Here is a 23,156-nt window from a genome sequence, read left to right on the forward strand (position 1 = left end):
GGCCAGGCTACAGGGGAAGGAATGAGGGCAGGTGCCTCTGGCAGGCAGGCTGCCCTGGTTTCTGTGTGGCTCCGTGTCTGTGTGAGGCATGTGCGGGGCCACTGAGGAGAAACTGTGTTTGCAGTATGCCTGGCAGGCTCCAGGAGCTCAGATAACAGCAACCAGCCGTGACGACACCCTGGTCTTCAGGGTCTCACACACAGTGGCAGGAGACAGGCCAACAAGTCACCACTCTTCAGTATGTGACACTAGATGGTAGAGACAGGTGCTCAGAATGGTGATTAATCTCGATCCCACACTCCCTTGTACCAGCCTGCCGCCACCGCCACCTCCCCTAGGAGCTCTTGCGTATGCCCCACGAACAAGGAGGTGAGCCCGGGCAGCATCAAGGCAGAGGAAAGCCCGAGAGAGCTCCCAGCCCCACTCAGGGACAGGGAGCTTCAGATGGAGCAGGACTTCCACGGCCTTCTGGAGCAGTGAGTATCGTAGGAGGGAGACGCTGTCCGCTGCTGGGCTGGTCACACTGGGCCTCGTCTGTCCCCTTGAGCAGAGGTGACATCTCTGGGCATCCTCCTGCAGATACCTCAGTGTGAAGTCTCTCCCTGAAGCCTTGAGGGTGGAAGATGAGGAGGGTCTGAAGGAGAAGGAGGAGCTGGACCACCTTGGTACCTTGGAATCGGATGGTCCAGCCACAGCTCCAGGAGAAGTGGAAGCCACAAGGGTACCATCAGGACAGCGCCCAGCACAGGCTGAGGAAGGCCATAGGGCTGCCAGCCAGTAAGTCACTGGGCCTCTGTCAGAAACTCCAATGTCCCACACACGCGTGGCCGTTGGCAGCAGGAGCAAAAGTGTTTGGACTGTAGCTGGGGGGGGGGGTGTAGAGCATTTGCCTAACATGCTCTGAGTTCAAGTCCTATTTCAGGAAAACAAAGCAACAGTGACAAAAAGTATCCAGCCTGTGATAGTGTTGTCATGTTTCGCACATTACTTCTAAAGTTAGTTTCTTTTTTGTAACATAAAATCTTGGTCTTCCATGTGTAATAATGTTGTCTTCTGAGTCCATGGAAGTCTGTGGAAATAGCTAATGCGGGGAAGGGCATGTGAGTCCTCAGGCTCTGGGAAGCTCTGCTGTAGCTGTGTCTCTGCTGTCATGTGCTGGGTGTGTTTTGTTGGTTTCCTGCCTTACAATTAAGAGTATGAGTTTCCTGAGGAGTGGATGGGGTGGGAAGGGTGGGAGGCAGGGGGCTGGAGGAGGGGGAGAGACTGGGGTTGGTACATAAAATTCAAGACAAAATTTTTTAAATAAAAAAAAAGAGTATGAGGTTCAGAGAGGGAAAGTTCAGCCCAAGGCACACAGTTAGGTGACAGAGCCAGGATTCAGTGTCCCAAGAGATGTGTGTCTGATGCCCGAGCTTGCCCCTGTACTTAAGCACTGAGCCCCAGGTTCACCTGGCTCTCCTGGGGGTTCAGAAATGCTCTTTTTTCTCCTTCCCTCCCAGGGAAGAGGAGGAACAGGCGGTGTCCATGCAACCACCAAGCTCCCGGACATCCATGGCCAGAGATAGGTACGCCCCAGGCCTCGGTGCAGCTGAAGTGACTCGAAGGGGCACCAAACCCATGGCATCACATCAGAGCAGTCTAACCAGCCTGGAGGAGAATGGGCCCACAGAGCTCCTTCCTCGGAAAGCTCTGCTTCGGGCTGGCGCCGCCCACACCGAGGTGAGTGTGCCTGTGGGATGGGCCCAGAACATACCCTGGTGTGGGAGCTCTTTTCCTGGCCTTTTTATGCCACAATGTGTCAGAGCTGGGACCTGACTCCTAACTGTGCTATTTGCACCAGCAGAGTGGTAATTCTCAAACTGTTGCTGGGGTGACGGGCCACATGAAATGCCGCTGAGGCTATATGTGTGTGTGTGTGTGTGTGTGTGTGTGTGTGCACGTACACTCATGCGCACATGCACACTACAAATCACACACATACTACATACATATATACCTGTACAAATAGACATGGGCATGGAGATGTGCACACTTCTGATGAACTTACGCTCGGCAGTCTCCGCACTAGACCCCGAGAACGCTGAGGTGGTGGGGCACTGACGTCATTCACATGTTCCATGTGTTCTGCTTTAACTCACGTCCTGGTGTGTGCATGATGTATGCCGTCCTGGGTGTCTCTGCAGCACATGGAATTGTCTTCACCAAAAGACCTGGGCTAAGGCTTTTTCCTCCTCCTCCTTCTACACCTTGCAAACCCTAGCATCTTCCCCAAGAGCCCAAATGGAGCCCTCTCAGGGTCCTCTTGGGACAGGGAGTCTTATGCTAGTCTGGCTATAGTATCAGGCAGCCCTGGGGTCTTGGAGCCCCTAGAATGTGAGGCCAGGAACTGGGCCAATGCATGGGAATATTTTCCTTAGACTTAACAGATATGGCCTTTTCTAGGAGCCCTGGATGGCGTCACCAGAGACAGACAGTGGCTTCGTGGGCTCAGAAACTAGCATTGTATCACCCTTCACCCAGACCCCAGAGCACCGGCTCACCCACGTCAGGTATTCCAGTCTGCCATTTTCACAGGCCTGGGGCATCCTGAAAACCCCAGAGTCTGTGGTAGCCCAGAAAGAGATGTCAGTAGTCTCAGTGTCTGCACACCCTCACGCCAACCCACACGATGGTCCCTGTTCCCGTCATGCTGACAGAGGGGAGGAGAGGCTCCAAGAGCAAGAGCGTCTTACTGAATGTTGCTCAGTCTATTCGCAACTGCAGGGAGGACAGTGGGTGACAGGCGCCGTGCACAGAAGGGGGCCTGGGGGGCAGGTGCAGAGGGACCGGAATGAACTCAGGGAAAGCGGAGGTGGAGATCTGTAGGAAACAGAGTGGCCAGGTCACCGTGGAGACTGGTGATCCCCAGGGCAGGCACTGGTCACCTGGAGGCCCACGTGGAAGGGACTAGAATGGACAAGATGAACAGAGCTTGTTCCTGCCCTGTAAGGCTGACAGGTGCACTGTGATGAAATGTACGTAAGAACAAGGATGCCCCTCGTGGTGTTGTCCTCAGTCCTCAGATGCACTGAGATGCTGGAGATAGGCAGCCCTAGTCGAGAGCTCACGCTTCAGCACAGAGTGGCTTGGGTACCGTGGCCTGAGGCCTCTCTGTCTAACCTTAGTGTGTCCCTCCTGCCCTGGCCTCCAGCGCTCCAGGGACATCAGCTCAGCACCTCACTGCCTCTGCGCCTGGTGATGGAGCCTCCCATCCCAAGGCCAGGGGCTCTGTGATGCCCAGAAGATCCACCGAGGCTGCCACACCCAGAAGCCGAGCCCAGCAGCGTCTCTCCCGCCCGAGCAGCTCTCTCCGGCAAGGGGCACACAGTTCCCAGCTGGGACAAGCACCAGTGGTTACGATGAGTGAGTGGGGAGCCCGGGTAGGCCACAGTCTGGGGGCGACTAAACTGTATGAGTCAAAGAGTCAAACAGTCTTGTACTTCAGGCTGGGAAATACTATGAAGGTTCATCACAGGAAAATTAGAGATTACAGCCAGGAGCGGGAGAGATAGCTCAGTTGGTTAAGTACTTGCCTTGCAGCCATGAGTTTTATCCCCAAGGACCAAGTAAAAATGAGAGTGAGTGCCATTTGTAATTCCAGGGTTAGGGAGGCAAAGACAGGTAGATTATAGTGACTCTCTGACCAGCTAGTCAAGCCAAATGGCAGCCCCAGAGCAGTGAGATCCTGCCTCAGAAACCAAACAAAACAACAACAAACAGGGACTGGGAAGCTGACTAAATTGTTAAAAGCACTTGCTGCTCTTTCAGAAGATCGAGGCTCTATTCCCAACATCTCTACCAGGCTCTCACAACTGCCTATACCTCCAGCCCCAGGGGGCTCTGACTCCTCTGGCCTTCAAGGACACCAGCATTCAATAGCATACCACACACACTCACACACACTCACACACTCACTCACACTCACACACACTCACACACACTCACTCACACACTCACAAACACACTCACTCACACTCACACACTGACACACTCACACACTCTCACACACTCACACTCACTCACACTCACACACTCACTCACACTCACACACTCACTCACACTCACACACTCACTCACACTCACACACACTCACACTCACTCACACTCACACACTCACTCACGCGCACACACAAACACACACTCACACACTGACACACTCTCACTCACACACACTCACACTCACTCACACTCACTCACACACACTCACACTCACACTCACACACACACACACACCACACCACCCTTCAGCTGAAGCTCCAAGGCTCGTCTCTGCTGCTCACGTTAGCTTCTCTCTGTCTCTCTAGGGCTTCCCAGGTCTGAGTTCAAGAGACAGAAGCAGATTTCCAAACAGCTCCGTCCTAGTGGAGCAACCAGCCCAGCCTCTGACCCAGCCCCCACAGCTGCCTCCGTGTCGCATGGGTCAGCAGAGAGCACTGCCAGCCTCCTCCTCACCAGGACAGAGCGCGAGTAAGTGGACACAGCCTGGGCAATCCCGCCTCACTGTAGGATGGGAAGCAGAGGAGGCTGAAGACCGAGGCAGTGCCCTACCTGGCTTACACATTCAAGGTGCCTGTGCTGGGGCCAGGCATGCCAGGGTCTTGCCTCCTAGCTCGGAGCTGTTTTACAGGGCCTCAGTGGTATTGCCTTCCAGGACTCTTGTCCAGCCAATGGGAAATGATTGACAGGTGCAGCTTGCTGACTCTGAGATCTTCCCCCCACCACTAGCCCCGCTGTGCAGCATCTGTATTCCAGATTAGTATAAAGTGAGGCATGGGGGCCACACCCTGTAGTTCCAATAGGTGGAGTCAGGAGGATTATGGGTTCACTGCAAGCCTGGGCTAGATGACGAGAACCTGTCATCTCTCAGCAGTTTCCTGAGATCCTTCCCTGATCAAATAGAAGACCCTCTGTTACTTCCTGGAACACACTGGGAACTTTGTGAGGTGTCCTGACCAGTACAGTCATGTTTGTTACCCTGTGCCGTCCTGCTGAGCAGCTGGTGCTCTGTGTCATGATCTGAACTGAATTTCTCTATCCCTGCAGTCTACCTGGACCTCAGTGAAGCGGTGTGTCTGTGTGTGTGTGTAGACATAGAGAAAGAGACACAGAGAGAGGCACATTCGCTCATGGTGTGTCAGGCCTTGGAGATGCATTAAGGAACTAGACACTCCTCAGCTCTGGAAAGCTCACCATTTTGTAGGCCAAGAAGCATGCAGGTGCTCCCCAAGTGTGGTCAGTCCCTCGCCAGTAGAGTCTGAGGGATTGTGGGGGAGCAGAGGTTGTGCCCTTGCTCTGGAGGAAGCTGAGAGCTAGAGGAAGCTCCAGAGAAGAGCATCTCTGGTGGAGGAAACTGTGTGCATAGACAAGGGGGTGAGGGTACGTGTCTCCTCTCAAGTACCAGATGGCCATGACTAGAAGGAGATGCTCTGAGTGTCAAGAGTGAGAAATACAGAAACCGCTCCAGTAGGCGTGGTGGCCTAGACCCCGAGGACCTTCAATACTGTAGGCAGCAGTCTGCACAGCTTACGGAATGCACTAGCGAGTGCTGTGTAGCTATGTAAAAGATGGTTCTAGGGACAATGAGAAGCTTTAAGTGGCAAAGTGGCCTGTCACTGCTGTGCTTTAGAAGGTCCCTGGCTGCTACAGGGGTCAGCACACAAGCCAAGAAGGATGCCTCAATAAGGGAAAGGTGATTCCCGACTCCAGAGAGGAGGGGCGTTTCTAAGAAGAGCTGTTGGTGGCATTCCGCTGTGCTGGCATTCAGTGGGGATTGGTGGGCTATGAGGCTTGGAGGTGTGGGGAAGGAGGACCTGAGGGACCGTGCTGGCTGCTTGCTGGCTGCTGACTTTTGAGCAGGGTCAGGAGTGAATCTGCAGAAAGATGAACCATAGTCCCCGGTGAACCTCAAGCAACTGAAGTGTTAAGTCAGGAAGCTCAAGAGCAGCCAGAGGACAGGTGGCACCCAAGGCTGCCAGGTCCCAGGCCAGGAAGCCAAGCTTTGTGTCCTAGATTTAACCAGTTGCTGGGATCAGCCACCATGGCCCCTAGTTTTAGAAACCCTAGCAAGCATCTCCCTGGAGATCACCTAGGAGACTCATGCCTGGTGCACACACAGCTTGGTTGGACATGGCCAGAGGGAGGTCCCCAACCTTCCTGTGCGATCACCACAGAGATCATATCTGCAGGTGGCAACAGGAGACGCTCACCCGAGAGTCCAGGGATCCTGAAGGGAATCCCCAGGCTGGGTATCACACAGAGTGTCTGCAGAGCCCACTCAGCCTGGATGATGGCCACACCAAGCCTAAGCCCGAGTGGTACTCTGTGCGTGGGGTCTGTGTCGGGGTGTTGGTTGATTTGTCCTCAGCGGTGCTGGCAAGGCCACAGGACCCTGAGAGCTCAGAGAGCCAGGGGCCTCGCAGGCCAGAGCAGGCAATGTTACTCTTTCAAGTAATGCAGTGTCTTTGGACAGGAGGTAGGTCGTGTCTAGAGGTCTCAGGGGACACAGAAGGCAGCCTAGCAGACATCTTTCAGCCTGCTCACTCCACGGCACCAGGAGCACATGGAGTCCCCTTGGCTCACTCTGGGACCCTTTGCTCTCTCCCTCTGAAGCCTCAGTCCAGGAATGTTCCCCAGCATCTGATGGCTCTAGCTTTCTAAGATGGGGTGCTTATCCTTCCTGCCTGTGTGTCAGAGCTGGGGAGGCAAATGCAGAGTGCATTCCACTGGGAGCAGCCTCGGACAGTCGGGATAGAGAGCCCTGCTTAGACAGGCTCAGTTTCTGAGGGGGGGGCGGTGGGGAAGGCTGGGCAGCCCTGACCCAGGCAGGACAGGACGCAAAATCTGCAAATGTTTGTTTGTGTGCTAGCATCTTGCTGTGTAACCCAGGCTAGCCTTGAACTCATGGTAATCCCCCTGCCTCTGATTCCTGAGTGCTGGGATTGCAGGAGTGTGCCATCAAGTCAGCACCCGCGTTTTCTTTTCTATACCCAGTCTCTGTCTTGAGAGACTGAGCCTGCGTGTTAGGAGAGTAATCCTCACAGGTGGGTTACCCAGATTTGCCTGTGGACCATGAGCTCAAAAGTGCCAAGGTGTGGCAAGGGACATTCCAGATCCACGGGGCTGCTCAGCCCGACCTTGTGTATGCAAAGACAAAAGCCGCCCCATCCAGGCAGCACTGGGGCCTGATAAGCCTGCTGTGTGTTCATATATTCTTGCTTCTGTCTCCCCACCATTCCAGCCAGGCCATCAGGGATCTACAGGCAGAGGTGTCACAGCTCCGCCTACGGCTGGAGGACAGCCTGCATCGGCCACACCCAGGCAGCCCAACTCACGCAGCTTCTGCTTTCCAGCACTCCACGAGGACCCAGGACAAGCTGATGGAGTCCTCACCCTCCTGGGGCTCCCACTATGGCAGGTAGAAGGCTGCACCCCAACTCCTACCTCTGTTCCCTGTAGAGTTAGCCAGCCTCTGACCCTCTCTGGGCACATGGACCCAGACACGACACTCTCCCCTCTCCCGGCAGCATGGTGACTGGTCCATTCTTAAGCCTTCCCCCTACATTTACTTAGTTTATGACAGGGGTGCACATATGCCATGGTCATCTGTGGAGGCCGTCTCCAAAACCTCATCCAGTGATGTCACCTCTCTCTTCCGTGTTGCTAGTAAATCCACAGAGAGGTTGTCTGAGGAGCCCAATGGCCCAGAGCCAGCTGTGCCAACAGGAAGACGGCGAGCCAGGTCCTCCTCCGTGCCCCGGGATGTACCCAGACTGTTCCTAAGTAAGTGACCAGAGACTGGGACTACTTTCTGGGGTCCCCAGTCACCTATTGGCTCTGTGGTCAGGGAACCCAGAAAAGCCTAGAGAAGGCAATCTGTCTGGGTGTTGGGAGCTGTTGCTGTGCTCCAGGACAAAGTACGTCGTTAGTCCTAGTCCCGTAGACTATGCAGCCACCAGGAGGAGGGGGCTGAGGATCACCAGCCTCCACTGAAGTCTGCTAAGGACCCTGAAGCCACAGAGAGCAGCTGTGGACTTTAAACTGGGGTTCAATCCCAGTTCCTGTCCAAGTGACAGCATCTACCTCCTGGGGTTGCTGCACAGTTGTGTGACAGCCACAAGGCCCCAGACTGAGATTCTGGAGGTGGGGACCCTTGGTCCCTTGGGAAGACCCGAGACCAAAGCATCACCTGACCTCGGCCCGTGCGTGCTCGCTTCTCGGGCAGTTTGAGCCCCTCCCCCGCCCCTCCTGAGACTCCCTTTCCACCACAGGCTCCGAATCGGAATCGCTTTCCCCTCGACTGTCATCTGAGAGGAACAGGACCTTTGAGGAGCGTCCCCAGGCTGCACAGGAGGGGACAAGATCATCTGTCAGCCTGAGACAGAAGGAAAGAGTCTCCTTCCGGGGCCAGTACACAGGTGAGCCTTGTGCACACCCTTCCTCAGCCCTTGGCCCGTGTGCACATGTAGACGTGTTTGCGTATATGGGCACATGTGTGTGTATGACTGCATGTGTGTGTCCTCATGGTGTGGAGACCAGAGGTCACTGCCTGCTGTCTTCCTCATCGCTGTCCGCTTTGTCTGCTGAAGCAAGACCTCTCACTGAACCCGAATCCCCCCACCCCTCCACCTCAGAGTGCGGGACTTACAGGTGGGCTCGTGTGTGAATGCTGAGGGTTCAAACACTGCTCTTCACATTTGTGTTGTGGGTATTTTTATCTGCTGAGTCATCTCCCCTGCCTCAGCCCAAACTGCCTGGGAACTCAGAACACACTCGCTTCTGTCCGGTATGATTTCAGGAGCTTTAGACCATACTGGCACCAGCCAGTTTTCTAGTGGTCTCAAGGCTTTCAGTGGCTATCCAACACAGTCCTCTTCTGTCCTTGCCAACGTCCTATGGGGCCCTATGATGTCCCTCTGTCCAGCCATTTAGAGCCCAGGAAGAGATACTGCTGACTCCTCCTCTGAGGAAGCAACAACGCCACTCCTGCCTCTGTGGGGTGTGCTGATCACTCCCACAGGGCAAGAACTGGCAGCTGCTTCTAGAAGCAGAGATGCAGCCAGGAGTCTAGAGAGGGTAGTAATTAACAGGCATCTGTGTTCTGTGCATATGTGCACACACGTGTACAATGAGTGCCTCCTAGGGGTATGCTTCATGTGTGCACAGGAGATAGGCAGTGACAGGAAAGAGACGATTAAACCAGTCCCAAGTCCACACAGGCATCGACACTGTTCATTCTGGATTCTTCCCCAGGCCAGGAGTACCACATTCTGTCCCCCAAGGCGGTCCTGAAGGACAGGGGCACAGCCTCCTGCCCCCATTGCCAGCCCATTAGGACCCAGGACGCAGGTAAGAGACAGCATTCTGGGCAGTCGAGGCTTAGTCTCTCAACTTTGGGAAGTTTTTTTGTTAGGGCTAACCATAGACTATTTTATGAGAGGAGAGTAGTGACTTGCTCAAGGACACACAGCTTTCAAATGATAGAGCCAGTATTTGAACTCAGGTCTTTATGATGCCAGAGCGCTGGCCCCTCACCACTATGGATAGCTATCCTGACAAACCATTCATTCATTCATTCATTCATTCATTCACCAGTTCACACATTCACTCTCATTCAGCACCCACCACTATTGTCCCTAAGGAACCAGCAACAAAACAGGGCAAACACAGACCTGGGCTTGGGAGGTTCCCAGCCAGTGTGCTGGGGCCTGGAGAGCCAGGGGCGACCTGGAGATCTGCATCTTGTGAGCACCCTGATGCTGCTGTGGACTGTTCCCTTCACCCTCCACTGGCCTGGTTTCCCAGCGACTGCTCTGGGCTCCCATGGGAGGACCGAGACCGTCTCAAAGGCAGAGTGGGGCTGTTGTCTGGAGAGCCCTGAGATCAGGTGGCCACTTTCTTCGACAAAGTACTGCCTCGTGACTCCTGAGTTTCCCCGACTGTAGAGGGGAGATGGGCAGAGTGGCTAGCGCCGTGAGCAGCTGGGCGTTGTGGAGTGATAATGGAGGCCTTTAGCGACTGGCTTGTGGTCAGCGCTGAACGGTCGTGGCTGCCATTCCTGTTACCCTCCATCGTGCAGCCTCTGCAGGTCATCCTTTCCAGAACTCTCTCTTTCTTCCCTCCCAGGCAGTGCTGTCCCCAGAGAGCCACCAGGACCATCCTCCGCTGACACCCTCCGCTGTCCCCTGTGTGGTATAGTAAGGTCCACTGCAGAAGCCGATGGCCCCAGCTCAGGCCCCTCTGGTAGGAACGAGCGCTCAGCATCTTCCTTCAGTCATGGGCTTAGCCAGACCTTGGGAACGCGGTAGTCTTGGCTGCACCTGCCCATATCCTCACACAATGTCTGTGTGTCTTTCCTTCCCTTACAGAGAAGAAAACCCCAAGGAAAACTGCACCTTCCACCCCCAGCCCCAAGCGGAAGAGCAGGCACATGGGCTCGCCAGTGCGCCCGCTCCCTGGACTCTGGTACCTGCCTGCTGCACCCCCAGTTCCAGCCCCTCCTGCCTTGGCCTACATCTCCTCGGCTCCCGGCACGCCTTACCCACCACCCACTGTGTGAGTCTTCCCTTGCAGCCGGCCCAGCCTGCCTGAGTCCCTGCAAAAGCCAGCATGCTCATATCATGTCAGAGGGCTGGGAGCCACAGATAGCGCCTTCCTTTCTGTAATTTACCCACGGAGCGCAAGCCTGACACTCGGTAGTCACTCAGCAAGCCTAAGGGGGCAGGCTGCTGGGTGCCGGCATCCCGGTGGTCAAGACAGGCAAGAGGGTCCTGTCACTAGGAGTTACAGCTTCCTGGGGACCCAGAATCCTCGCCGACCCCCTCTCCTAGTGAGTAACCCTGTGATAAGGACTTTATTTTTTAAACACTAGTGTGAATAGTTTTATTTTCCCCCCTTTTTTAAATTGGCTTTCATTGGTGGAATGGTTTTGGATTTAGGAGAACTGAGTGGACACTACGCAGTTCCCCTGCACACCACGCCTCCCCCACGCCCTGTTCTGATGTCTCTGTTTGTGCACGCTGTGTCCCTACACGTTCCTGCTAGAGAAACAACTCCGATGCTTTAGTAGTGATCGAAGCCCGGGGTTCTCCTCTAGCATCCTTGGTTCGTGACTGAAGCCACATCTAACTGCGGGCTCCTCACGGTGTCGGCGGTTCCGTACCGCCCTGTCTTCATGGCTGTGGCACGCACGGGCCACCGACTAGATGGGTTTGAGATCGAGCACTGCCTGCCAGAAAGTGAAGAGAGGACATGGCAGCCTGGTGACATTTCAGTGTCAGGCGGGACACCCTCAGTATTCAGTACAGGAACACCCTCTCCTGTCGTCCCCGCTGTGGCCGAGGCAGAGGACTGTGTCTGTAAGCCTCAGTTTCTCTATCTGCTCAATGGGGGGAGTGGCTCTGCCAGGTACTTCTGTGCGAGGATTGAGTGGCACGTGTCAAGACCTCTCTTGGATATTTGTGGAGACTTTTCTCTGATTCTGAGAAGTGGGTGACTGGCTTAATGACACCTTGGCCATGTCTCCAGACCCACTTCTAGCTGTCACTGTCACCAGCTACTTCTCAGCCTCAGTTTCCCCCACTGTACGGCAAGTCGTTGAGATGCAATGTTACCAATAGACATCTGCCTCTGTGTGTGTGTGTGTGATGTGTGTGTGCGTGCATGTGTGTGTGGTGTGCATGTGTGTGCACACACCCGTGTGTGTGTGTGTGTGTGTATGTGTAGTGTAGTGTGTGTATGTGTGTGTGTAGTGCCTGTATGGTATGTATGTATGTGTGTGTGTGTGTGATGTGTGTGTATGGAGTATGCGTGTGTGTATGGTGTGTGTGTGTATGTGTGTGTGTGTCTGTATGGTGTATGTGTGTATCTGTGTGTGTGTGCATGCGTGCGTGTGTGTGATGTGTGTGTAGTGTAGTGTGTGGTGTGTGTGTGCATGTGTGTGATGTGTGGGTAGTGTAATGTGTGGTGTATGTAGTGTGTGTGTTGTGTGTGTGTTGTGTGTGTGTGTGTCTGCTTCTATAGAAGCTGATGCCTGTAGGGACCGAAGCCCAAGGCGCCAGCGGGCACTGGGTCTGTGTGAGGGGCCAGGCCTGGGGTACAGTCCCCTCGGTCACTTGGCTGAGTCTATGTGCTTCTTGTCCAGCCCCTCACTCATTCACATGGTACGGACACCTGCCCGTGTTTCCTGTCCCTGGCGGGGAGGTGTGGTGGCATTTATCAGCCCTCTAGGAGCCTCGAGGTTCTCTACTGTTCTCAAAGCCAGTCTTTACTGGGCCTGGGGAAGAGCTCGCCAGGCTATGATGGCCACAGGAAGGGAGGATTAATGACCAGCAGTTGGAGAATGACTCTGGGCAGATCACTGTGGCCCTCTGGCCTGAGCTTCTTCTGAGATGATAAAGATGACCGCGTGAAGGGATGTGTGGGAAGCCAGTGCTTCATCAAGGGTGGCCAGCAGCTTTCGTGCTTTGGGTGTAGTTAGAGCAAACCACACCTCAGGTTCCTCCTGGGCCAGACAGCAAGACTGAGCATGCTCCGTGGTTGAACTAGAACTTGCAATAGTGCTGTGCTGCCACCTGCTGGCCATGTACAGCCCTGCAGCAAAGACTGTAGTTCAAGTCCTTCTGCCCTGGAAAGCTTGGAACTCTCAGGTCAAGCTGGTCCTCATATGAGCCATAGAGAACACAGATTCTCCCTAAAGGAGGAACTGTGAGCTGCTCTGCCACCTCCAGGAAGCCCAGTCATTCAGCTTAGCGCTCTCCATCAGGACCTGCCATTTGCTGATCAGAGAATGTTCCAGATACTGGTAGAATTCCATAGCAGCCCTGAGTGCACGGGACGGGTGGTCCATAAGTGATTGCTAAGTGAGAGGATGTTGTGAACTAAGTGTGCCTTGTACCTGCTTCTGGGCAGGCACTCACAGACACTCCCCTCATCCCTCCGAGTTCATCCCTCCACATGGGCCTTGTACAGGAGAGAGACCAGGGAGGACAGTAGAAGCGCAGCTGGGGCTCAAACCCGTAGCCCGTGGCTTTTCCCAGCTCTTACTCATGTTCTTCCTTCTCTCCCAGGTACTATGCAACTCCAGCACCTACCTCAGCCCGGACAGCCTCCCCACAGCCTGCCCAGGGGCCTCGGGGAACCCGGCACTCTGTCCATTTGGGTCTGAGTGACCTGGAAGAGCTGCAGGCCGCACTCAGCGAGGCTGCCCAGGCCGCTGAGAATGTGTGCTCCACCACCCGCCAACTGAGCCGTTCCCTGTCTGCAGACCTGCGTCACGCCCGTAGCCTGAGAGGCTCGTGCCTCTTCTGACTCCCTGGAGACTCTGAGACTCTGAGGCAGGCAGCCTCTGTTGTCCCTCAGCCACCAGTCTTCTGGAGCCATCGATGGCTGGAAGATGCCACGCCCCTTCCCCAGGAATGCCTCCATGTAGCATGTCTAAAATGGAGAGACACTGGTCTGACCCATAGTGGATGAACACCCAGGGGACCGGCTCCGTCTAACAGGTGTAGTGACCGTGGCTTCCTCTGTCCAGGCAGAGCCTCTGAGATTCACTTGCTGTCTCCTGCCCAGGTCCTCCTGCAGCTAAGAATGCGGATCTTACTGGACAGAACGTCTTTACACTGGGGAGCTAACCTGAGCATGGCTCCTTCTCAGAAGGCCATCGAGGACAAGGAAGGCCTAAGGTCACCTGCCTGTAACAGCCACGCCGAGGCAGGGAGAGCCTGGCTAGGGACAAGGGGAATACTTGGGGACCCATCTCAGGATGGAGGCCTCGGGTGACATGTGCCCAGATCTTCTGTGATTCCTGAAGTTTTCCCATGAGCCCACAGAGTACAGGCAGCTCGTGTGAGGCCAGGAAACGCCTGCCGACCTCCCCCATACTTTTGTTAGCATCCACTAGAGGACCAAGCTACCTGCCAGGCCCTGGCTGAGGCTGAGAAACCAGGGTAACACCCCTTCCCCCATCCCATAACAGGGTGATCTCAGCATTTCTGAAATGTGCATTTATCACAGATGGTTTATATATTTGAGGCATTTAAAATCTATTTTTGTTATAAAAGCAAATGAAGGAAAACGAATAATGTTCTTAAGAAAGGGAAAAGAAATTCTGGAAGCTGCTTGTGTCTGTGGTGGACATCGGAAGCTGTGGCTTTTAAAGGCGAGGGTGCGGGCAGGGAAGTGGATGACCAGCTAAGGTCTCCCCCAGGGTATCTGCTGCATATGATTCCAGAGTCTGCTGCCCTTCTCCTGACCTCTGTCTCTGAGACTTCCTTCCTCCTGTCGTTATCCTGGAGAGGCCAGCAGAGCGAGGCTCTGCTGGTGGGAGACAGCCAGCAGGAGAGGGGCTTCCACAGCCCCGGCCGGGTTCTCTTTCCAGAGTGAACAGCACGCTTTCCTGTGCCCAGCCCGACACTGAGCATGCGTATGGCAGCTTTGCCGTCCCCTTTTTTCCCCGCGGTGGATCAGCAGGCAGAGCGGGCCTCCGTAGAGCTGTCTGCATCAGCTGCTTTCCCCAAGTCTTTGACAAAGCGGCTGGCAAAGCAATGGAAGGCTCGCGGGTGGGGAGGGACACAGCCCACCGTGTCAGATGAATGGCATTAGCAAGATGAATGCAGGTGCTCAGCTGGTTTTCTCCTTTTCCTTTACTGGGGACCCCCACCCCAAGGAATGCTGCTTCCCACGTCCAGGCTGGGTGGCCCTCTCTGGAGATGTCCTCACAGACACACACAGACTGCTCTCCTCGTGTAACGACTGTCTCACACCCTGGGTTTGTCACCAAGTGGGCTGCACCCCCAAGCCCAGTCGTAGCTGTGAAATAGTCAGCTGGCCTCTAGGTCATCACTTGCCCTCACAGAGTCCTCTGCCTCACAAATGGGCCCCTGAGGGCTCTCCCCGGTGACCTCAGGCCCTCTGGCCTACGCCTAAGTCTATCACACCGTCCTGGCCTGGCCTTCATACCATGCCTATGGCAGCATGCGCGTGGGCCCTGCCGTCTCCCGGCTCACCTCGCCTCAGTGTCTAGGATGGCACTTCTGAAGTCAGGGCCCTGCTGGTGGGCACCGCACACGTGTCTCCCACCCGGGCTCACTGCTGCTGGGGTCTTCTGCCTCGGCTTCTTCAAAGGTGCCCCCTGGGTTTGGAGCGTATAAAAGCATCAGCTGCCCCTTCCAGGAAGCCTTCTCAGGTTTTCCTGGGTGGAACTTGTTAAACTTAGCTACGGCTCCACTAATGGCAGGCCTCTCCATGAATGAATGAATGAATGAATGAGTGAATGAATGAATGAAGCAAAGAAATGGCTATTGACTGTTTTCCCAAACCTTTATTGGTGTAGAGAAAGAACCAAGGTGCACAGGGTGGGTGTGGTGGGCATCAGGACAGCCCAGAGTGCAGAGAGCCGAGCCCATGCCGTTCTAGGGACACGCCTCTGTCTTCTTTTCTGGCTCAAGCTGCTGTTGGCTGCACATATCCTAGAGGAGAGCAGGGAAGAGAGCAGAGTGACTGAGGTGGCATACACGGGGGTGCTGAGGCAGAAGGATGGCTGACAGTTCAAAGGTGTCCTGGGCTGCAGAGAGATGTAAAAGAAAACCAAATATGGCAGCACAGGTTAGCCTGATGGGCAACTTGGATTGGATTCCTAAAGCCCACGTGAGGGTGGCTGAACAGGACGTGCTCCTCAGAGTAGAGTTGTCCTCTGACATTCTCCACACACGTCATGGTATGCCTGCACATGCACGCACACACGTACACACACACACGCACATACACAAACGCGCGCGCGCGCACACACACACACACCCGTGCACACACACATGCAATAAATAATTTTTTCTTTGGTTTTTCAAGACAGGGTTTCTCTGTGTAGCCTTGGCGGTCCTGGAACTCACTCTGTAAACCGGGCTGACCTGGAACTCACAGAGATCCGCCTGCCTCTGCCTCCCGAGTGCTGGGATTATACGTTTTTTAAAGGGGGAAAAAATCACAATGGTTGACCAGAAAAGGCAGGGTTTTGCCAACCAGCTGTAACCGAGATCTACCACGGCTTCCCTGGAGTGTCTAGGGTAAGTCCTTTCCCTCTCTGAACCTCAGCTTGGTCACTCCATTGGATGGGAGCACGGAGTCCCCCAAACGGCAGGCGTTTTCTGAGCGTTCCTGATCGTAGTGAGGGTTGAGCCCCCGTCACGAGATGAAGCAGCTGAGCCCAGGTGGTGGGGAGCCCTTTCTTCGGTCTCCTGGTTGTGACCTCAACTAGGACAAACCCTAAAGCCTAGGAAACCTTTCCCTCAGCACAGGTTTAGAGGGAGCATCAAGAAGACTCTGGGTCATCCCTGCCTTGAACTCGGCTTGCTGGAGTTGGCATGGTGCAGAAGACTTCAACCACAGCTTGTAGTGAAAATGAAGGAAGGCCAGGGAAAAGCCTGGCCCACTCGCACCAGCTGTCCCCTCGGTTTCCTGGCTGGTCCTGCCCCTTTTGCACCCCAGTCTCTCCAGGATCATCTACTTAACCCCACCCACCCCGACCTCATCGCCTTCAGTGGTGTCTCTGTGTCTCAGCTGCCACAGCAAGCAGCAAGGGTTCTTAACCGCAAGACGCCTGCCTGCGCGCTGGGCTGCCGGAACCAGCACTGCCCTCTCTGAGCCTCTAGGGCCTTCCCAGGGTGGCATCACCCATCTCTTCATTTACCTTTTTCCAGTCAGTGTATATGATTTCTGTCTCATTCATGCCCAGACTTTTGACAGCATTCTGGAATTCTTTAAGGAACTCTGGGGCAATATCTGGCTTGCTAGCTGCAAGAGAGAATGGGGGTGGGGGAGGCTGAGGAAGGCTCAGCAGATGGGAGGCCGGGCAGGGATGCGGGTGGGGGCCGAGGGCAAGGCTCCTGGAGCTGCACATCAGGGCTGTGAGGAGCCTACCGTAGAAGGACAGCCCCCGGTTCTTCTCATCCTCTGGGGCGAAGGCAAGTGTGAAGGCCCGGTGTTTCGTGAACACTTTCAGGTGGGCAACGTGTTCTACTGTTCCCTCTGCAAGAGGAAGGGCTGTGTGAGGCACTGGAGTGGTCCCCATTCCCAGGCTGAAGAAGCAAACCGCTGTGGGCAAATGCCTGGAGCTCCCTAGAGCGCCCTTTCCTCAGCCTCTGCTGTGTGCGGACCTCTGCTTTCTTCATAGATGAGGAATGGCCTTGGAAAGATGGTGGCTATCTGTCCCCACTTCACAGATGAGGAGGCACAGGATTAAAAGCCTCGGGGCTGTGAAGCAGCATCTGATCAGGCCCATCAGCATTTGTGTGGCCTTCCTGTGTCGTCCCTGGTGACCTGGGGGCATGGGTTCCCACTCGGAGCTCACAGAGGATAGGGAAGGATGGTTAAAAGAGAAGCTCAAACAGAGCTGGATTCTGGTGTGATCCTGCTTCTAATTACAGAGACCGACTTAACAGCCCTGTGCTGTTTCCTCCTCTGATTCCTGAGATATCCTCAGAAAGCGCCCAGTTCAGTAAAGCAAATCCAACAGGGCCCAGCCCAGGGTGGCAAGAGGTCTCAGGGTTAGTTGGTCACCTAGGGCTCTCTGTGACCACAGGATCCAGGGCCTTGGCCCACCCTCTCCTCTCACCTGGCCTAACCCCCTCCACAGACAGACCCTTCCATATGAGTGCTGGCCCTTACCATATTTGGAGATGGTCCCATTCTCTCTCTGGACTCCCAGCGTGCTGGAGTTATAGACACACCGGCCCTCCCTACAGGCAAACAGAAGGTAGACAACACAGTGAGAGATGATCAGGAGATGTGAGCAGCAAGAGGCAGGTAGAGAAGACAATTAGTGGCCTTGTTCCGGAAGGTGGATGGGAAGGCCAAGCAGAGGCAGACTTTGCTCACGTCTCCAGGCATCCAGCAATGGAGGCCAGGGCTGGGGCGGGTTCTTGCTGCAAGGACTCACACGGTCTGGTACTCTTGGAGCAGGATAGTGTCGTCTGTCAAGTTGGGAGTGAAGTAAAAATATGTTGCCTGTATCTTTTGAAGTGCCTGCTTGAACTCGAGGTTTCGGAGAGCTGAGCCGAGGTAAAACCATTTGCCAGAGAGCTGGGAAGATGAAGGCAGACAGGTGATGAGCAGGGATGAGAGAGGGCTTCTGGGTCATACATGGGGAGACTTGAGACCCCAGGTGGGTCTCAGAAACCAGCCATCCACTGCTCTGTCCTCTTCTGAGAAACCTCAGAGGGACGCTTCTGAGTCTGGAGGCAGGGGGATGCCACCAGAGTCCCAGGCTGGTTAGAATTCCCCACAGGCGAGGCAAAGGCAGCAGCAGGCCCAGAGATAAAACAGGCAGGGAAGGAAAGGCAGCCATCTACAGTGCTCAGAGCAGGCGCTCACCCAGCTCATGGTGTCATTGGTAATGGGTATGCCTGTGATGTTGGCATGGTCTGGGTTCTGGGCCTCCAGCAGTGGCAGGAGGCTCAAAATGACAAGAGCCACTCGCAGTGCCATGCTGACACTCAGAGGCACCAGAGCCAGGAGGAGCTAACTGGTGGCTGGAGGGAGCAGTGACCTTTTTAACAAATGTGGGAGGGGCACGGGAGTACTGCCAGGGGCTGCCGAGCCTTGGCACGATCCCACCAGCACTGGGAAATGTCTTGTGCAAAATGTCCCCTCAAGCCAGCTTTCAAATCCAGTTCTCACAGCCAGCCTGACATGGGCTCCTGCCATACAGATTCCTAAAAGCCAGAGCGTTGATTCACAACCAATGTGGGTACAAGGCTAGTCCAAAGATACTTAGCAAATTTTAATGTAGATCCTCTGAAAGACCCCCAGAGTGGGGAGACCCTCACTCAAGTCTCGGGATAAGCCAACACCCCAATAATTCAAGAGAGACCGTTCTTGCTGCAAGCACACGAGGTTTATTCGGGGAACCAGTGCACTGGGGCCGAGCTCATGACCCTCGCAGGGGCAGAGGAGTTCGACCCCTAGTAGCTGCAGTTGGGGGTTTTTTAAAAGGGAAAAACTGAATCGGGGAGTTAGGCAAACATCATAAACATAGCGGATGAGGAAGCTAAATGGTAGCTTATGTCGTAACAGGAAGGTTATCTCAAGCAAGCATTCTTTGGGCATTGTACAGTTAAGCATTGGGCAGGAATGTGGTGAGCTAGTTCCTGGATCAGGGAGGGTTATCGTTTGTTTATCTTGAGGTCTCCGGTTTCTCAGGAGAGGGCAGAAGGGCAAGTCACTCTGTGATGAGTCGCTAGGGGTCTAGAGATGTTGAGTCGGGATCTCTGACCTCAGCTAGCAATCCATTCATTTCTTGTCCCATGGAGCTGCCTAGCACAAATGAGACACACTCCCCGCCTCCCCAGCAGCCACAAATCAAGTCCCAAAGGTGCTATGAAGAGGCTCCAGGTCACGGTCAGGAGTGAACTTGGAAGACACTTAGGGGGTCAGGCTGGGGGCCAAAGACAAAGAGGGTTAGCTTTGTTGTTGCAAATGAACATGATGCTTCTGGGAACTTCTACCCAGTCCTGAAGATGACCAAGTGCCCACTACAGCGTGCGGAGTGGACCAGAGTGGAATATCTAACACAGCAAGTGTCCCAGTGTCTAACCCAGGCAACGGTCTGCCTATGGCAGTGCTTGCCCAACCGGAGCTGAGCCCAGCGTCCAGCAAGTGTCTGCTGGTAGTTCCTGGCTTACATGGCCTAATCTTTGTCAGTCACATGAATGAACACTCTCAAAAAGTATTGTTACGGTCAGGCATAGCAGCTCCCACTGGGGCAGGGAGTCATTGCTGGGAGCTTGAGACCCTCCTGGGGTTACACAGTGAACTGTTTCAAAACTTCAACAACAACAAAAGTGTTACAGCATGCTCACAGTTTTGTGTTCCTTCTATTTCCTGTGTCCACGTGTTTCCATATTTTAGTATTGTCAGAGTTACAGTTTTAGTGATACATAACTTGTCGTTCACTTACCATATTCTAATTTCATGAGACCCTTTTTTTTTTTTAACTCTGTGGCATCTCATATTGTATTTCCCCCCTCATGGTAAGCATACGGAGCAGCACGTTCCCTTTTAAGATTACCCTACCATCTGTCAAACGAAAGCACGGTCAGCCACAGCATCATCCTTGTGCTTTGAATGCCCATCATCAGGAAAATGGGAAATGAATTGTGACATCTCATGCAAAAAAAAAGCGTTGTTTCGCAACTGAGAGAAATGAACTACTGATAGATTCACAGTACGAATGAAGGCCAACAACACTGTGGCCAGTGGTAGAGCCCAGATTTCCCGGTGGTGTGACTGTGCGAGTCTGTTTATAGGAGTTCTAGAATAACCCAGTGTAGAAAGGAAGTCAGTGATTGCCTAGGGCAAAAGAAAGGGGCCACGGAGGGCAGGAAAAAGACATGCCTGGCTTTCTTAGTCACAGATTAGAGTCCACTTCTAAAAGGCATTGCAAACAAAAACAAAAAACAAGTCTATTCATGCACTAGGGATAAATACTGTTCCACTTCCAGAGGCCCCATAGACTGCCCAGGTCCCCTAACTGACACCCACGTTCAGGGGGGCCTGGTTCAGTCTTATGCTGGTTCCCCAGCTGTAAGACTGGGTCCATGAGCTCCCCTTGCTCAGGTCAGCTGTGTCTGTGGGTTTCCCCAGCATGGTCTTGACCCCTTTGCTCATCACTCCTCCCTCTCTACAACTGGATTCCAGGAGTTCAGCTCAGAGCTTAGCTGTGAATTTCTGCTTACTCTCTCAGCCTAGATACAGGGGGGAGGGCCTAGGTCCTAACCCAAATGAAGTGACAGACTTCAATGATTCCCCCCCATGGGAAACCTCACCCTCCCTCAGGAGTGGATGTGGAGGTAGAATGGGAGGACAGGAGGGAGAGGGAACTGGGATTGGTATGTAAAATAAGATTGTTTTGAATTTAAATAAAAATAAATAAAAAACAACAACAAACATGCCTATGGCTGGCTCAAGAAAACAGGACAGTCCCCATCGTATGGATGAAGTAACAAGCGGCACAGAGAGGTCAAGTGACCTGGAGAAAAGACACACAGCAGCAGAGCACACACAAGTTTATACCTCAGCTGCGAGGCCCCCTCTCCACCTCCTCCTGTAGCAGCAGTCATGAGGACCACTGACTTTAATTAGGTAGGACCTGTAGCCCAGGGCTGAGAAAATACAGCAAAGACTGCAGGGACAACTCCAGGTCCTGTGTGGAGATCTTGGCAACTGACCTATGACTGGCCTCTTTGAACTTCAGTTCCTTTGACTGGAAGCTCATCATGGTATGCACATGTTTCACAAGCCAAGCACATGAGATGAAACCATAGCAACTTTGTACTGGCACAGGGGGTGTGGCCAGTGCACAGGAGCCACCATCCTTGTGAGCAAGAATGGTGCTTTTCTGGGCTTAACCCATATGTAGCTGACCTTTGAGGGTCAAAGAGCAGGTGCTGAGGCGATGGACCAGTAGATACAGTGCTTGCCCTACAAGCATGGGGACTTGAGTTTGATCCCAGGAACCCATACGATAAAACCTGGGCGTGGTGGCACACGCCTGTAATCCCTGCACTGGGGGGATAGAGATGGGCAGGTTCCTGGTGCTCAATGGCCCACTGAGCTAGCTGACTTCATGAGCTCAAGGCCAAATGAGAGACCCTGGCTTAAGAAATAGGGTTTACTGCTCTGAGGAAAGTCATCTAAGTTTGCCTCTGGCAGACACACAGACACACACACACACACACACACACACACACACACACACATACATGCACACATATGCACATACATGCATGCATGCACCTACACATACATATATACAAACACACATGCACACATACATGCATGCATACATGTACCCACACATGCACACACGCTCACATGTATGCGTGCACGCACACACACAAACACAGACATGCACACACACGTGCACGCCTGTGCTCAACAGCTCCTCTGCTACTGTGGACTGATAGCCCTGTCTGTGCTGGCAGGCAGGAAGAGCATGCTTCTCATGACAAAATAAGGTCCCCCTCAAGGCCCTGCCCCAAGCAGGACACTTGCAATGTCTGTCTGTCCTCCTCTTTCCCTCATAGGCGACTGGATGTAGTGGGGCCAGCTGACCTTGGTTGACCTGGCAGCACTCTGGACAGGACAAACACAGCAGCTTTTCCCCGGAAGCCCAGCCTGCGGGGAACCCATTCTGATGGCTTCCGGACACCTAGGTTGTGCAAGGGGAGATTGAGAAATGTGGGCAGCGCAGGCTTAAAGGAAGCTGCCACCTGCTGCTTCTGGGAAGAAACTGGCTTAGCTCCAGGGTGTTCACTGGCCAGGTCACAGGGACCCAGAATCAATGAGGCAAAGTGGTAAACACACTCCATCTTCCCTCCAGCCCTTTCTGCTGGCTCTCACGTCCCGTGTCACGTCTACAAAGCCAGAGAGGCCGCTGGCACTATCAGTGCTCTGATCCCCAGCTCTGAGTAGCTTGGCTCCAGGGCCCTGTTGCGTCTTGGACTCTATTCTGTTCTAAGCAGAGCAGTGACTTCTGTTTCGTGGGGCCTAAGCCCCCTGCTACTTTCCTGCCACCAGCAAGGAGTCACTGGCTCTCCCTGCTATGTGGGTGAGCAAGGCTGCTTTCCCTGGCTGTAGCTGTGGACCCAGAGCCATGGTGACGCCTGACTGAGCTCTGTAGTAGTGGTGTCCACACTGCCCAAACAGACGGTTCTTAAACCGGCGACTTCGGGCTTCTGCCAGCATCTTTTCCAGGTAGGAGTTAAGAATTATCTCAGGTGGAGAGTTATGATAGCCAGAAGGGGACACAGCCAGTGTCTACCAAGTGAAGAACGGAAAACTTCCAGTCTGTCCATACCGTATGTGTTCAGCCTCCACAACAGCCATCTTGAATTGTATGCACCTCAACCGCTTTTGTATAACCCTCATCTATTTTCCTTGTTCCGCGTCTTAGCAAACTACAAATAGGTAGAACAGTAGCATGGTATTGGAGCTTTTGTGTATGTGGGTGACTGTCGTGTTCATGTATGTATGCACGTGTGCCTGCATGAGTGTGCACATGCATGAGTATACATGTATGTGTGTTATGTATGCAGAGGCCAGTGGTCAACCCCAGGTGTCATCCCTCA

General features: G+C 54.0%; 2 protein-coding genes across 8 annotated transcripts in view; one reads left to right on the top strand and one right to left on the bottom strand.

Annotated features, from left to right (window-relative positions):
* Akna (AT-hook transcription factor) overlaps positions 1-14,110 on the top strand; it is a 45,810-nt gene extending 31,700 nt beyond the window's left edge. For 4 of the 6 annotated variants that reach the window (XM_013117127.3, XM_021230130.2, XM_013117128.3 and 1 more), the window contains 13 exons: positions 313-476; positions 580-777; positions 1,500-1,719; positions 2,443-2,549; positions 3,191-3,402; positions 4,344-4,506; positions 7,277-7,453; positions 7,703-7,818; positions 8,307-8,453; positions 9,289-9,384; positions 10,162-10,278; positions 10,404-10,590; positions 13,104-14,110. In XM_013117127.3, the coding sequence (XP_012972581.1) occupies positions 313-476; positions 580-777; positions 1,500-1,719; positions 2,443-2,549; positions 3,191-3,402; positions 4,344-4,506; positions 7,277-7,453; positions 7,703-7,818; positions 8,307-8,453; positions 9,289-9,384; positions 10,162-10,278; positions 10,404-10,590; positions 13,104-13,344 (2,145 nt within the window). In that variant the 3' untranslated portion in view covers positions 13,345-14,110. Of the gene's footprint in view, positions 1-312; positions 477-579; positions 778-1,499; positions 1,720-2,442; positions 2,550-3,190; positions 3,403-4,343; positions 4,507-7,276; positions 7,454-7,702; positions 7,819-8,306; positions 8,454-9,288; positions 9,385-10,161; positions 10,279-10,403; positions 10,591-13,103 lie in introns of those variants that run through there. The other 2 variants (XM_040757348.1, XM_021230132.2) reach the window with 2 other exon arrangements.
* A 1,225-nt stretch (positions 14,111-15,335) lies between these two features.
* On the bottom strand, positions 15,336-18,551 carry Orm1 (orosomucoid 1). Of its 2 annotated transcripts, XM_005075132.4 has the most exons (6): positions 18,400-18,551; positions 17,966-18,108; positions 17,695-17,765; positions 16,948-17,055; positions 16,718-16,821; positions 15,336-15,503 (listed from the first exon to the last, which is right to left on the bottom strand). In XM_005075132.4, the coding sequence occupies exons 1-6, from the start codon at positions 18,511-18,513 to the stop codon at positions 15,447-15,449; spliced, it is 597 nt and encodes a 198-aa protein (XP_005075189.2). In that variant the 5' UTR covers positions 18,514-18,551; the 3' UTR covers positions 15,336-15,446. The 2 variants fall into 2 exon arrangements, with proteins under 2 accessions (XP_005075189.2, XP_040613283.1); XM_040757349.1 differs by lacking the exon at positions 16,718-16,821.
* Positions 18,552-23,156: the final 4,605 nt, after the last annotated feature.

The sequence above is a fragment of the Mesocricetus auratus genome, unplaced genomic scaffold, assembly GCF_017639785.1.
Source record: "Mesocricetus auratus isolate SY011 unplaced genomic scaffold, BCM_Maur_2.0 Super-Scaffold_100014, whole genome shotgun sequence".
Taxonomy (NCBI): domain Eukaryota; kingdom Metazoa; phylum Chordata; class Mammalia; order Rodentia; family Cricetidae; genus Mesocricetus; species Mesocricetus auratus.

Excerpts from the sequence above, each read along its gene's own strand:
- Orm1 (XM_005075132.4), bottom strand. The coding sequence starts at position 18,513 with ATGGCACTGCGAGTGGCTCTTGTCATTTTGAGCCTCCTGCCACTGCTG. Across the intron at positions 18,109-18,399 it reads CCAATGACACCATGAGCTGG|CTCTCTGGCAAATGGTTTTA; the intron begins GTGAGCGCCTGC and ends TCATCTTCCCAG. Across the intron at positions 17,766-17,965 it reads CTCCAAGAGTACCAGACCGT|GGAGGGCCGGTGTGTCTATA; the intron begins GTGAGTCCTTGC and ends GTTTGCCTGTAG.